The sequence below is a fragment of the Nicotiana tabacum genome, chromosome 19 (assembly GCF_000715075.1).
Source record: "Nicotiana tabacum cultivar K326 chromosome 19, ASM71507v2, whole genome shotgun sequence".
NCBI classification, from domain to species: domain Eukaryota; kingdom Viridiplantae; phylum Streptophyta; class Magnoliopsida; order Solanales; family Solanaceae; genus Nicotiana; species Nicotiana tabacum.
The window spans coordinates 69,609,392-69,624,875 of record NC_134098.1 but is presented as its reverse complement, the minus strand read 5'-3'; the positions used below and the strand labels follow the sequence as shown (position 1 = coordinate 69,624,875).

General features: G+C 36.5%; 2 protein-coding genes across 4 annotated transcripts; one reads left to right on the top strand and one right to left on the bottom strand.

Annotated features, from left to right (window-relative positions):
* Positions 1-838: 838 nt before the first annotated feature.
* Positions 839-2,716, top strand: LOC107827376 (uncharacterized). Its single transcript, XM_016654495.2, has 6 exons — positions 839-987; positions 1,106-1,156; positions 1,237-1,294; positions 1,744-1,857; positions 2,041-2,208; positions 2,298-2,716. The coding sequence occupies exons 1-6, from the start codon at positions 902-904 to the stop codon at positions 2,355-2,357; spliced, it is 537 nt and encodes a 178-aa protein (XP_016509981.1). The 5' UTR covers positions 839-901; the 3' UTR covers positions 2,358-2,716.
* Positions 2,349-14,284, bottom strand: LOC107827375 (protein translocase subunit SECA1, chloroplastic). 3 transcript variants are annotated; one of them, XR_012702752.1, is made up of 21 exons: positions 13,464-14,284; positions 13,071-13,143; positions 12,369-12,575; positions 11,110-11,212; positions 10,808-10,988; positions 10,368-10,586; positions 9,448-9,561; positions 9,212-9,325; positions 8,218-8,385; positions 7,642-7,817; positions 7,267-7,333; positions 7,032-7,178; positions 6,598-6,693; positions 5,968-6,036; positions 5,557-5,658; positions 5,240-5,491; positions 5,080-5,147; positions 4,758-4,875; positions 4,488-4,675; positions 2,987-3,226; positions 2,349-2,873 (listed from the first exon to the last, which is right to left on the bottom strand). XR_012702752.1 is itself a non-coding variant. In XM_075237919.1 (20 exons), exons 1-20 carry the CDS (start codon positions 13,899-13,901, stop codon positions 2,739-2,741), a joined length of 3,087 nt encoding a protein of 1,028 aa, XP_075094020.1. In that variant the 5' UTR covers positions 13,902-14,284; the 3' UTR covers positions 2,349-2,738. The 3 variants fall into 3 exon arrangements, 2 of the variants coding, with proteins under 2 accessions (XP_075094020.1, XP_075094021.1); XM_075237919.1 differs by lacking the exon at positions 4,488-4,675; XM_075237920.1 differs by lacking the exons at positions 2,349-2,873; positions 2,987-3,226 and having other exon boundaries at positions 4,567-4,686.
* Between the last annotated feature and the right edge of the window lie 1,200 nt (positions 14,285-15,484).

Here is a 15,484-nt window from a genome sequence, read left to right as displayed (position 1 = left end):
AGGAATATTTGTTGCCCTTCAATGGAGTAATGTGGTTAGTGAGGATTCGTATAGCCGACACCACCTTGGAACTTAGGCATAGTTATTTTTGTATTTGTTGCCCTTCTTATTAGCTGAAAATTCTATTAATGTAGAGGTGCGCCCCATTTTTGTGATGTTGTTCCTGAACAATATTTTCTTTGTTCCTTTCGCATCTGGACTTGGTTTTTCTCAACTAGAATAGGTTGATGGGTCTTGGTCAAGAACTCCTTTTATTGTTCTCCACAAATTTTTCTTATTTTCCTACTTTTAGAGTTCTATCAATTTAAAATTTTCACTTATTAGTTTAATCTTGTGCAGATTAAAACAAAAGCAACCAATTCGAACGGCGGTGGTGCTTAAATTGATCTTTGATTCAACAATTGCGCTTCACTTCTCAAATTTGCTTCGCTCTAAGCGTCAATATTAATAGCAGGTCTAGTTACAAGTTCCTACCACATCCCTAATCGGGCTACGAGTGGACTTGGGGAGACAAAGGATTTTCAAAGAAATTTCTTGCGTGATGCTTTATGTCTAAATCGTATTAAACTTAATACTTAAGCAAAAAAATTCTAATATTCAAACCACCAAATCTTTAAGCACAAAAAAAGAAGAATGAATAGAGTAGTTATATCTGAATGAACTAGTTTACAAAGAGGAGAACTAATGAAACTAAACAATTAAATGAGTAAAACCAAGTTTAAAATTCTAATGTTCGGACCAAGGATCTTATAGTGAAAAAGTGGCCAACTTCTAAATACAAGGCGGCAAAAGTGGCCATCTGACTTAAACGCCAAGCCCATGGTCCAACTCAGGAGCTCATTATATATGTCCAAACTCAGTTCGTAGTTTCTGAATTTTCCAAAGGCAAGAGAGGTGAAAAATGAGTATGCCAATTATTGCTTCTAGAACCAAATCTACCGGAGAAGATGTCTCCGTTTGCGGTAACTCTTTCCCTCAACAGAAAATGTAAACCTCGTTTTTTCTTTAATTTTCGATTGATTTTTAATATAGTCAGACTGGTTGTAGTAACTAGTAAGCATTGTTAATGGCTGCAGTTTCTGATGTGCTAATAAATATAATGCAGCAAGTGCTATGAAGGTGAAGTTCTGGACCGTCTTCTCACATCAATTAAGAGGTAAATTTATCCTTCTCTCCCTGTTTCTCAAGTTGTCGCTTTTTTTTTTGGCCGAAAGATATTAACGACGCCAGCCGCAGGGAGATAGCGACAGCCAGAAACTCTAACGCATCTTTACCTGACAAACTTTGGCTTAAGGTTGGTTCCTGGTATTCGAAATTGTTCAATTTTGCCTCCGTTAGATTTTTGGTTCATTCATACCCCTATTAGCTATCTGCTGCCCCTGCACTGCCATTAATTAAGCTCCATTATGAAATTGGTAACTCCACGTGTCCAAATTTACCTATCAACTTATGATTATGATTTAAACTTAACCTCGTGATGAGGCTTTTTCTAACCACGGGCAAAGCTGCTGGGTGCAAATCTGACCTTTTACCCACATTTTTGACCCTTTACCCTATTTTAATTTGTAAAGCCCATTGTTCTCCACTATCCAGCGTCTCAAAGAAGAGATCTAGAAAAGAAATATTATTAATTGACTATTTTAAAAGAAAAAAAGCCTTTTTTCAGTTTTCCATTATATAGGATGCTAAAACTATTTGTTCTGTTCATCTCATACTCACATTGCCGATTTGATATGTGTACAGCAACAGTTTTCAGTAGGGGTGAATGAAATTACGCGGGTGCTTGAGAGAATGCCCCCGATTCCTGCTAAAGAACGCTCATCACTATCGGCTAAGGTGCATTCTGCTAGAATTCAGGTTTAGCTCGCCTACTCATGAATTTTTTACGCCTTAATTTTCATTTGGTTTAACTTGGCTAACAAATTTCACGTGGGGTTTATATGATTGTTAGATGTTTTCAGAATCTACAGGATCGCAAGTTCTCTTATATGCTGCATTAATTTGTTACACTCTTTGACATTGTTCATTGTGGATATTCAGGTTGTACTAGTAGCATCTGATTGTCATCCGCGGTTGCTGACCAAACATCTGGAAAGCTTGGCTATTTCGAAAAAAGTACCAATTGTCTTTGTCAAAGACAAGAAAAGAGGTTCTTTGAGATTAGGTGAATTGGTAAAACTTAAAACTGCAATTGCCATTGGCGTTAAGGTAGGGGAATTCTACTTTTTTTGGGGGGGTGTGTGGATTTTGAACAGGACTTTTAACTTAAAATGTGTAATATGGTATGCTCTATGCAGGATAAAGGAAACCAGTTTAGTCAATTCATCAGCAATGAAATGCTCCATAACTTTGAATGAACTACATTGCAACCGGAGCTTCATACACAGACATTTGATGAATTGTATATTGTGGAGGTGCATCTGGTCATTTTGGTTACAGGCCTTGTGAAAGTGAAGTAATATGTAGTTCTATGAAGCATTTATCATCTATACAATCACATGCACATCAGGGAAGATAACTTACATGGCATTGATACAGAGACCTACTGAATTTTGTATTCTTATCTTAGCTGAGTAATGGCTGCGAAGATTCACAATGTATTACGGCCCTGTGGCCACCTTCCTTCAATTTGCAAGTGTCATCTAGGCTGCTTTGCCATTCAGAATTATGTGTTCGTAAATGAACCTACCTCACATGGCTCCTGCTTTCCCCAAAATTGTCAGTTCCAAATTAATGTCTTATGTGCTAGACTGTGAACTAACAGCTGATGGAGACGGATTGGTAGCACCATTATTAGCCCTCCCATTAGTATCGAGTTTGTCCACCTTGTTGCTCTGTTTCTGGTCTTGCTGCTTCACCATGACTGGTTGAAACTGACAAAAGAAAAGCGCAGATTTGGTTAATTGAGAGGAGCGAACCAAAACATTACATCCTGTACAAACTTTCTTTCTTGAGGATTAGTAGATCTCAAAGTCGGAATACTAACCTGATAAACAGCGTATATGACATTCCTCCTGATCTGTGCCATCATCTCAATGAAAAGGTTGTACCCTTCAAGTTTGTATTCAATTAGTGGATCCCTTTGTGCATAGCCTCGTAACCCCACAGCCTGCTGAACAAACTTGAGTGCTTGCAAGTGTTCTTTCCACAGACGATCAATGTTGTTCAGTATAAGAAACTTCTCTGCCTCTTTCATCAAACCTGGAGCTTGTTTCTCCACAGTATCCTATATAGTCGCAATGAATATTCAATAGTAAAAGGAAAAAGAAGGAAATGAAGAAACAATTCAGTGCCCAAAAAATTTCAAGAGAAGCTGACGCGTAGAGCACTTTCCATTCAAACAAAATTCCCTTTCAAAGTTTTCAAAAATTGAAGAGTAAATAACTTACAAAAGTTTGTTGCAGTAATTCAACCCACATGCCTTTTCTGTCAATAATTTCTATTTTCTTATTTCAAAACTATTCTTGGTGCATGTTTGGTCTGATTATCAAAATCTGATTCTTAATATGTAGAAGGATTACTATTTAAATTGAACAAAACATGCTAGTTTTGTTGCACATATTCTGTATATTAGTTCACGGATTGGAACTCTGAATGTATTGACTATAGAATTGTGATATAATAACCCGATTAAAAAAAATGGTTATCAAGACAGGTGAAACCAATAAGGTACAAAATCTTAGCCAGTTCCCCGAGCAATTTTTGTTTGATCCCTAGAAATTCAATCAACTAGACCTCTTCCCAAAATATTCTAGGTTGACCATGTGAATCATCTGTATCATTCAAAAAATTTGTTATAATTAGACTATTTCACGTTGAGCACTGAACTATCGCAACCACTCTGCCTTATCTGAGCTTAAGACTAACTATGCTTTGATCAGATACACAGAGTGGATGTGCAAGAAAAAAAGGGAAGAAATTTTGAGATAGCATTTGGACTTTGAGGTAGTTTTCTTTGCTCCACCTCTTTTGTTCCATTTACACCTTTACAACATGCATCCTACTGATTGCAAAATTAGAGGCACAGGAAGAGTTTTTTTTTATAAATAACTTGAACAAATTAAGAGCTATTCGACATTTCAACTTGAAGTGGAGTATGGATATCATTCCTTGCCCATAAATGAATTTTAGAATTGTATAAACAGTTTCATCTAAAGGCTTAAATTTTTATGCATTTATTTTAGGTCCTAATTCTCTTTCTTGGATCAAACACTTGACCCGTTTGAAGAGTGCAGTAAGACACAAACTTATGATCTCTGCCGTGCCATCTAGAAATTTGCAAATTGTTAGAAAAGAGACCTTTTTAATTTGTCTAAGCCTACAACAGAATGTTCGTTTGTGGGAGAATCACTTGCACGTCCCTTCAAAGTTAATGATTTTAAGTGGACATGCCCTCTGATTATATAATAACAAGATCCTACCATCACAAGCAGATCTAACAGATTATGTGAAATGACTTCTTTTCTCAATGAGAACTGCAACCTCACCTGAATTGAGAAAACATAGAGAAACTGCAAAAGCAAAACCATCCTCCATGTCCGATCCCCTTCCTCTACTCTGCCAGTAGGCATTACTCCCTCCATCTCTTCCAACCAACCTTTTCTTTTAAAAAGCTCGGGTGTTTTAAATACTTGAGGACAGTATTCAATAATTATTTTCATCTTTCAAGGATCACCTACACTAAACCTAATGGTCGAAGTAAGAGCTGGAAAGAAATGTAGGAAATGCTTTGTCAAGTACAACCAGAGAAAACTGACCCTCTTCTGGAGATATGCTTCGCGTCCACGTAGCTGAAGATACTGCTGTAATGCTTCATAAGTTGAACCATTACTCGTCAATAAATCAGGTGTCAAATCATTCAGCAGATAGCAATACCTGTAAAGGTCAAGCAACTCAGAGTAGAATTGTAATATGAATATCACTATTCAGAATTTGGAAGGACATTTGGGTGAAATGGAGCTTTAGGTGACAACAACCAAAGCTGGTTACAACACTCCTTAGATACCAAAGCCTTTAATATAAAGATGCATGAAGTCACAAACAAAATAACATAGTAAAGCTTATTCACGAGATTCTTACTGTTGGAGCTTTGAAATAAGCTTCTCTAGATCCCAACTCTCTCTTGGAGCATCAGGACCAATATTTGCCTGTTACATTTCAACAGAAAAGAAAAACACGTCACAAATCCATTTGCGAAAGAACTGACTTTCAAAGTTCAGAAATTAATAAATCCATATACCTCCAGAATGTCATTCATTGTTAATTCAGCATATTCAATAAGGAGAGATTGGAGGTCGTCTGCTTCTAGGGCCCTTCTTCTCTCGGTGTATATCCTGTCTCTTTGGCTATTCAATACCTCATCATATTCAAATAATTGCTTTCTGATGTCAAAAAAGTAATTTTCTACTTTCCGTTGAGCTTCATCTAGCGCTTTTGTCAACATCTTCGATTCAATTGGCAGGTCCTCTACTCTAAAAGCTCTCATCAGCCCCTGAATGTCATAAAATTAATAGTGTCTTACAAGAACATTATATCTAGAGTACACAAATTACCTACCTGAATCCGATCCCCCCCAAATACACGGAATATGTTATCTTCAAGACTGAGGAAGAAGCGGGAACTTCCAGGATCTCCTTGCCTACCACTTCGACCACGCAGCTTTGCACATATAAATATTACAATCAAACTTCCAATGGAATAACTATGAAACTAATTGGTTTTGCACTTACATACTGCAAAAATAGTACAACAACAACCCAGTATAATCCCACTAGTGGGGTCTGGGGAGGGTAGTTTGTACGCAGACCTTACCCCTACCCTTGGGTAGAGAGGCTGTTTCCGATAGACCCTCGGCTCCCTCCCTCCAAGAACTTCCCACCTTGCTCTTGGGGTGACTCGAACTCACAACCTCTTGGTTGGAAGTGGAGGGTGCTCACCACTAGAGCAACCCAACTGCAAAAATAGTACCTGATTGTCAATTCGCCGCGATTCATGCCGTTCAGTCCCGATCACATGCAGCCCACCAGCCGAAACAGCCTTTGCACGTCAAAATAAAAAGTCACAAGAATATACAACCAAAGGAAAAAAGGAGAAGAAATTTCAAGGGCATAAATTGAGTAAATTGAGTCAAGCTGGAGGTTAGAGCTACTTTGCACAGAGAAAGGGATTTTTCTTTTATATTGGAGTGAGCGGTATTTATTTGGGAAGATGAAAAGCAAAGAGAAGTTGAAGAAAACTTGTCCTGTAGAAATATTTAAAAATTCCAGTATTTTCAACTTCTTTTAAGCATCATCATATTATTAGTTTTATCCTCTTTTTTTCTCATTAGAAGATCAAAAAGTATATTAATATTAGAGGATGAAGTTACAATATTGATCAATCTCTTACAACAAACAAAACAAAACATGTACTACTACCTCATATTTTCAGTCCCACTCAGGTAAAGTGTATGCCACAGAATCATACATATGTGCAATATATTCAAGCAGCAGAAACAAAGAGAGGTTCATGCTGAAGTGAATGCTGGTTTTCAGAAATTTACGACTAGTTCAAATTGAAAGAGGAATTCTCAAAATAATTTATAGGAGCAGAAATTACCTCCTTTTTCTCTCCCTCAGTGTAGACTTTATATTCCCTGACAATTTCTAGAAAAGCACTGCGTAATTTCGCAATTACTTCGTCTTGAACAGGACCCTGTGACATAAATTGCACATCCATTGAGAGTAATCAAAAACAATTGTCTTTACTATTGTGCTTGAGTCATTGTCTCTCTCCAAACAATAGAAGGAAACGGTATCAACATAAGTTTTGAAATTTCAAATATTAGGAGGCGTTTTATCAAGTTAGATTATGAAAGCTTGGAATAAGTAATACACTGCTGGCATCAGCTGTATAACGATTTCCATTTCTATTTCGAATTTTCCTCTGTAAGGCGTAACTTCTTATGGGTTAGCTATCCTCATTGGATATTAAAATCACTCTTGTCAAGACAAAGATGCTCACAAGATAATAAATTCTTATTTTAACTTCACCTTTTCACAAGAGTAAGATAATCGTTCCTCCGCTTCTAGTTCAGTTAATGATCTCGGACCCCACATTTTTACAGCAAATTCTACAGCTTCCTCAGCCAGCTTGGTCTTTTCTTTGGACAGCGCACATGGAAATAGACTTTCAGTAACCTGAAGGATTATGCGGACATCAATCTCATAGTAATCACAATTAAAGAATATTTTGAAGTTGCTTTACAAAATCAGACTGAAGACCAACCTTCCATGACCGCTTTGGAGGAGGTTTCTTTACAGAGACAAAAACTCCTTCAGCTGGTCTGACAACTCTGTGGCATTCATATTATTCACAAAATGTTGTAATACTTTGAAGCAACGGCTTATTATAAGAAGATAGTTCACATTAGCCAGTGATTTCTCCGTCTAGTTATAATTTTTATCATCAGTATACACTAGTTCTTTTCCTAAATGACAAATTAATTAGCAGACAACACCAATTCCATATGCCGCCAACTGCTATAAGGAATACCAACTTGCTCTTCTTAGGAAGAAAAAAGACTAATTCTTTTGCAATAGCAGTCAACTGCGCATCTATTGACAACTCATGAGAATATAAAATTATCCATTGAGCAACAACCTTGGCATTAATATTTCTCGCAATTTCAATCTTGCCATGAATTCTGCATTACCGCCAAGAATTATATCTGTCCCGCGACCTGCCATGTTAGTTGCAATTGTAACTGCACCAAGACGCCCGCTCTGTGCCACAATTTCAGCTTCTCTTTCCACATTTTCTGGTTTAGCATTCAGAACCTTGTATAAACAATGTCCATTCAAAAACCTTTAGAGAATAACTAACTTGGGGCATTTAACAGTACCTAATAGAAGTCTAAAATAATATAAGAAAAATCAGCAACACCATTCAGAGAATCAAAATGAACTGTTTAGTACTTTTTCTTTTTTGGTGTAAAGAATGCCCTGTAAATGGTAGTGACTCCATACTTGATATCATAGAATCCTTGTAAGTTTTTGTAGTAGGGGATTCTTTACTGATTTTGGGATATATTTTGTCACTTTTAGCAGCACAAACTTTATGCTGTTTTCTTTTAGAAAATGTTGCCATTATCAAAATATAAGAAAAATCAGCATGAAAAAGAGACTGCAATTTTCGACAACCTTGCTTTCAAGTGCATATTCAAACTTTAGAGCTCACCTCATGAGGGATTCCAGCTTCACGCAACTGCTCTGAAAGTGCATCACTCTGCTCAACGCTGGTTGTACCAACCAGTACAGGTCGCCCTATTTTATGCATTCTAGAAATCTCTACAACAACTGCTCTCCATTTGCCAGAAGTTGCACGAAACACTACATCAGATTCATCCTGGAAAAGAGGGAATAAGAAGATTAGAAAGACAAAATTATTCATAGATGAAATTTCGCGTTTGGGAAAAATGTGGAAATGAGTAAGAGCACATACATTCTCATGTTAAAGGATCAATGTCTATTCTTCCGATCATTAAAAGATTTTTCCACCAAAATTGAGAAGAAGCCACATTTTAAAATCATCCAGATGGTTGCTAACAGACAAGACTAAAAAACTCACTATCAATTGTCCACAATCAACACAGTTTGGGCAACTGCCCCCCATCAATCTTCTGGAAGAACTCCCCTCCTCCCAAAAACAAAGGTGAAGTACTGAGCTTGCACGGCATAGAAGCATCACCATGATATGTGGAAGGTCAACAGCAAACAGAAATTCCAAAAATTTTGAAGTTAAAGGCCTTCAGTGGTGGATTATACAATTAGATTAGAGTTAATTAGTGGTTTGCGAAGAGCTGAGAGAAAGGTAAAATGATATTACATTAGCTTTGAATGCTTTTAATCAGGCTTTGAGCCTAAATAGATCGACCACTTTTCAATGCTCAGCCAATTATTCACAGGCCCAACTGGACTGCTTTGTGGGGCAGCCCATCAGCTAAATCTGCTTTAGCAGCTACACTTCACGCAACAGCATGTATATATTGGGGACACTTCTAATGTGCAAATTATGTTATTACTGACACGTTGTTACTTAGGATACATAGAAATGTTCTACATGGAAAGTTGATGCATGTCGCAGCTAACCTCTGAGTTTCATGTTTGCATAATAAGAAAGAAAGCATCTAGTGAAGAAAAACCATCGAAGTGGAAGCCAAAATAAGACTTACCTTTCTTATCATTGGCTTGTTTGTAGGCACCATAGTTACTTTGAGTTTGTAAATGCTCTCAAATTCTGCACTTTCTGTTGCAGCAGTGCCAGTCATGCCACAAAGCTTTGGGAACTATAGCTCATTAAACCAAATATCAAAAGTTTTAGCTCCAGAAAATGACAGATACCACCAAAATTCTGGACAAACTTAACAGAATATGAATGTAGTATATCTGCTGAAGAAGGGAACCCAACCTGGAGAAAGAAGTTTTGGTAGCTAATTGATGCTAAGGTTATAGTTTCATTTTGAATGGGTACGCCTTCCTTTGCTTCCACTGCTTGGTGAAGTCCATCACTCCAGCGTCTCCCCTGAAAACAGATAATTGACTGTAAATACGTATGTCTTTAAGAGGGTAACAACCAGCCTTCAGTCAATCAATGCTAGATGACCACGTAGGGCACAGTATGGATGTTAAAGAAAAACATAAGTCTACAGTAGTTAATAACAGCAGTAAAAAGATGTGGAAAATCCACTGACCTTAACTAATGGGAATTATTTGTGCTAAGACGGGCAACTTCACATGCAATGCTAAGACAAAAGCAGAATCATATGACTTCAATACATGCAGATTTTACCTTTTATCATAGTGTGGCGTGTCATACATTCACAACATCAAAGAATAATAATAACAATAACCTAATAAATAGTACACCACAAAAACTTCAGTCTAAGGCAAAGAATCTCATGACATTCTTTGTTGAGACGATATGAAACAACCAAGGTCCAAAACATGCAGTATGAGCAATTGATTAGTACAGCTCAAGTGAAAACAAAGGGTAGGAACTTCTGAGCATGTGTACCCGACAAGCTCCTATCATCTTCTATTTTGCATTAGCACATCCCCCCCCCCCCCCCAAAACACACACACATCCCACGAAAAAAGAGGGTTACACTGCCGCTCACCCTAACACATACCATGACCTGCTCATGTAGCAGAACAGCGGGAGACGGCTCTCAATAAAACTTGCATCTAACAGCTCAATCAATGCTTTCCGAAATAGAAATGAAACAATTGCACCAAAACATTATGCTATAAATTAGATATAAAGCTTCTTTTAATTTCTTTAATTACTTATCCCAGTCAAGCTAAAACACTTGAAGCAAACAAAGTCACCTGCATGACTCGCCCAGTGAACTCATCTACTATTAGAATCTCCTTTCCACGAATGATATAGTTGACATCTTTAAGAAAAAGTTCTTTGGCTTTTATTGCATTCAAAATATATGATGCCCACTGTTCCCGGGGATCATACAAGTCTTTCACATCCAGAATTTCTTCAGCATCTGCATAACCCTGCTCTGTCAGTAATACATTTTTTTGTTTCTCGTCAACCTGCAATTGCAGTGGGAGTATGTAGTTAAACTGATTTGCAAAAAGAAGACAGCAACAATTTTATGATCTTGAAAGAAACTTTTGTTTCTACAGAGACAACCAAGAATATAAAGCCATAGCAAAAGATCCCTTGTCAGATTCCTAGCTAAATGAGAAAATCCAGCAACAGCTGAAATCCTGTTGGTTAATGGATCGATCATCTGGCAAAAGTCAATCCTTACCGTATAATGAATATCCCGCTCAAAGGCAGCTGCTACCTTAGCAGCTTTATAATACTGATCACTAGGTTTTTCAGCAGGTCCAGATATGATTAGAGGAGTCCTGGCTTCATCAATCAGAATAGAGTCAACCTCGTCAATCACACAATAATTGAAATTTCTCATGACAAGCTCATCCACACTCTGCAGAGTAAAAGACACAATCACTTGGTCAGTAGTAGGTAGAGAATCCTGGTAACTTCAGAGCATATAGAATGTATAAGCGAAACATATCAAACTATAACAAAGTAAAAGATTTACTTTCCGTGGCAAGATTATCTCTCAGGTAATCAAAACCCAGCTCGCTATTAGTCACATAAGTGATGTCACACAAGTAATTCTCCCTCCTTTGCTCACTTGTCATGTTCTCTGTTCCAATTAATATCAATGTTAGAATGCTGAAAAACCTCCTCAGGAATAACATAGAACTTTGCAGATACTTCAAATTAGTATCCAAAGCTTCCCATCAAAAAATTAATATTCAAAGATAACAAGAAATATCTAGAAACTATAATGGACAAAGATGACCCTTGACCCCTTGTAAGAGAAAAACTTTGCAATAATACTTGATCTTAAAAACATGAAGGAAAATTAAACCACATGGATTTTCACAAATACTTTTAAAATATTTTGAATCGTTAACTATTGTGACTTATAGTACTTTTTAAGTAGTTTCTAAATATGTAAATTTTTATTTCAAAATTTTTGAAAATTCTATTTCTGAGTTCACACCAAAAGCTAGTCAGTTTGACCCTCGTATTCCGAGAAAGTTTCACATAAATTGAAACGGAAGGAGTATAAGTTTTTTAAAGTAAAAATAGTGATCAATGAGTCAAAGGGAAATATATCGAACCTTTTATGGAAATGACACGTTGGAGGGGGGAAAGAAGAAAAGAAGAACAAGAAAAGCGTAAACCCCATACTGTACCCTACTCAGAAGAGTCTCCTTTGTTGATTCAAAAAGCAAACCTTCTGGTAGGAAGAGAAGTGCTCTTGCTACTGGAAAACCTCTCTTATCCTCCTTAGGACAATCTTCCATTCCTCCCTTTTCGTATTATCTATATGAGCATCAAAGGAACCACTCAATGGTCTCTTTCAATGTTTTTTCTTCTGAATTTCCACCAGAACATTTCTCAGATTGTTTTTGATATCAGTCATTTAACTCCAAACATATTTCATGATATGCACCATAACTCGCATGTGATGAGGATTAAAGCCACAAATGGTTTACGTCTTACCCGGCTTTCTTGCACTCAACTAATGTAGATTCTTCTTCTTAGCAAATTCTCTATTATTAGGATGCCTTTCTATGCTTCTGTACATGTAAAAAGACACTTTTCTCGTGCTTTGGGGACTTAGCCTGATCCTGCTAGAGAGTACTTATGTAATCATCAATGGACAAATTTGATTTTGACTCACAATTGAATGAAAACTTTAAAGCTTGGATGTAGCTAATAAAAGAGATGGAAAGAACTGTAAGCTAAAAATTAAGAATGCTAAGGTAGAGTAAAAAAATGAGTCATACGTTGAATGAGGCCAACTTTTAGTCCTAGAAAACGGGGAACTTGACCAACCCATTCACAATCTCGGCGTGCCAAGTAGTCATTGACTGTTACCGCATGAACTCCTTTCCCAGTCAACGCATTCAAATAAGCAGGTAATATGGCAACAAGAGTCTTTCCTTCACCAGTCCTCATTTCAGCTATTTCTCCCTTATGGAGAACCATACCACCTATACAAAAAATAAAATGCAAAAAGGTGATATCATTTGCATGATTATGAAATAATTGCTTCATTCTGTATAAGTGGGTTTCTTATATAACTGATGATGAACTAAAAAAACCGTGAACAAGAAAATACCATTTATACTACTACTAAATAAGGGAGAGTAAGCTAGCTGACGTCTTGATGAAACCTTGTCAGATTTTTCTTTCCATAATAAACATCTAACTGGCCCAAATTGCAAAGAGAAGTTTAATAGGTCACTTCAAGAAATAGGAGTTTATGTGTAATCACACTCAGTTACTCTTATTTTCCACCATACCATATTCTTAGTTTTTTCACAGATATAAATCATGTGGAAACAAAAGTCTGTTACCTCCAAATAGTGCAACACTTAGCAAAATCTGTTTGATGGTATGGTGAACATGTTCACTTTTAGTTATATGGTAGGGCAAAATTCTGTTATCCAAATTAATATGATTATATATCATTAAGTCATTTCTACCTATAAGTTGCACATCAAAAGGACGAAGGCCTAGAACCCTTTTCGAAGCCTCCCTGACTACAGCAAATGCTTCCTGCAAACAAATTGTACTTCAGTCACTGAACAAAACTCATTCCAATTTGCTCACTTATCCAAAAAAATAAAGAGCTAATTCCAATTTTCAGTAAAAGAAACTATGGAAACAATAATCAAAGATAACATTTTTATGAAGCAATATTGTTGAGTCATATGACCATCTCATCTAAAAGCTTTAAGTTATTAGGGATTACACTTTTATTTACTTAATTATGTATGTGTTCATACTTCTGGACGATGAACATAGCACCAGCTTTAGATAAGATTAGCAAAACGGAAGTACAAAATATAACTGGAGTGTTGGTTCAATTAGCTCACGGGTAAAAGGGAGTCCAAGGAATCTCCGCGGCGAGCGCGTTCTTGTAGAGTAACTGTTTTCTCCCTCAACTGAGAATCGGATAAAGAAGACAATTGTGATTCCATCCCATTAATAAGTGCGACTGTGGAAGCATACATCTGCCTTGTTGACTCGCCTGAATCGGAAGACTTAAAAATGCCTCCCAACAAGCCTCCCAAAGATGCTACTGGACTTGTCACTCTCCTCCTCCTACTCCTCCGACTTTGTTTCTGCCTAAAATTAAGCAAGCACAAGGATTGAGATTGCGATTGCTCTCCTCCACGTAGCCAGCTGCGGGTATTAACTAGACCTCCGACCTTGTCATCGGCAGTGCCACAGCGGTTGAATAGGGAGGGGGGCCGGCGGTTAATGGCGGCGGCTGACCACTCAATGGCCGCCGGTGAAACCACCAGCTCCATTAGTCCGGTGAGAAATGTAACTTACAGAGGCAGCAAAGCTTCTCTCGTCGAGTGTGCTGACTTGGAATTTCAGCAGGGGTTGAGGATCGATGAGAAGATAACCGATAAGGCACCAATGCTGTACTTATAGTGCTAACTGCTATCAAACAAACCAAAAGCTTTTGATTAACGAATACATTTTAATCCACAACAACAACAAAAAACGAATACATTTTAATTTCAACGGAAAAAAATGTATTTTAATTTCCAAAAATAAGATTAAATTATTATCGAAAATCAAAAACCAATCTAATGTTTTAAGAAAACGGATTTGAATATTATCCTAATTATTCTTTATATATATTTTCTTTTTTGCAAAAACAAAACCAAACACACGTTTCCTCAAAAACAAAATCCTTTTTTTCAAGGTATAATACATAATTACTTCATGTCCTACTTATCCCGATGCAACTTTGTGGGGGTCATTATGTAATAAATATTAACTGCATTTCAATTTATGTGAACCCATTTGAATCCATTTGAATGAGCACGTAGTTTAAGAAAAAAGAGAAGATTTTTGAATTTGTGATATAAAATGAGGCACATATATTTTGTGTGGCTATAAATCATTGCATAAAGTTAAATTGTTGCCAAATAAGAATTTTTGGCACGAACTAAAAAAGGAAATAGGTTCACATAAATTGAAACGGAATAAAGTACAACCATCCGTTTCAAGGAAATTATTGAATGACACGCACCAACGAGCTAGTGCCATGTCATTTCTTTTATATTATTTTTATTTTTGTTCATTATTTGATATTTATCTTTTTGCTTTTTGGGGACACCTTCTTATCCGATGAGCTCAAACTTGCTGGAGATTTCCTCCGGCAGAACTCCATCTTTTCTAACTCAAGATTTCTTAGAATAAAAATAGAAATCAATCAAAGCCCATCAAAAGTATTCTAAAACATCACCAAAATACAGAAAAACTCAAGAATTGAAATCAAATTTGACACCAACTTAGAATCACATTTTCTGGTAGAACAAGAAAGGTTTTTTGACTAGTGAACTTTCATTGTTAATCTTTTCCGGATCTCTCTATTGTTCTTGTCAGAATTTTTGAGTTTTCGTAGAACAAACCCTACTTTTACTAAAATTCGAGGATTAGTCAAGGATATTTCATCCATTCAACGATAAATTCCCACCAATCCCACCTCAATTTCACATCTTCTAAAACGGATGAAAAGTTTTTAATCCAAAAAAATAAACTTTGAGTCATGGTGGACCCATTTTATATATTGGATCTTCAAAGTTGTTACGAAAAAAGAATAAGAGCCCGTTTGGATGAGCTGATTATAGATAGCTAATAAACTTTGAGGTGCTGAAAAGCATTTTTAAGTATTGAAAACTGATTTTTTAAATAAGCATTTACGTGTTTTGATAGATGTGCTGAAACTAATAATAAGTAATTGATGTGTTTGGTAGAAAAGTACTTATATGCTGTTATTTTGTTAAAATGACAAAAATATCCTTAAAAACTTTACAAAAGATTATAAATTAAAAAAGTGTCTTTGTAAAGAAAAGGATGAACAACAAATATGTAA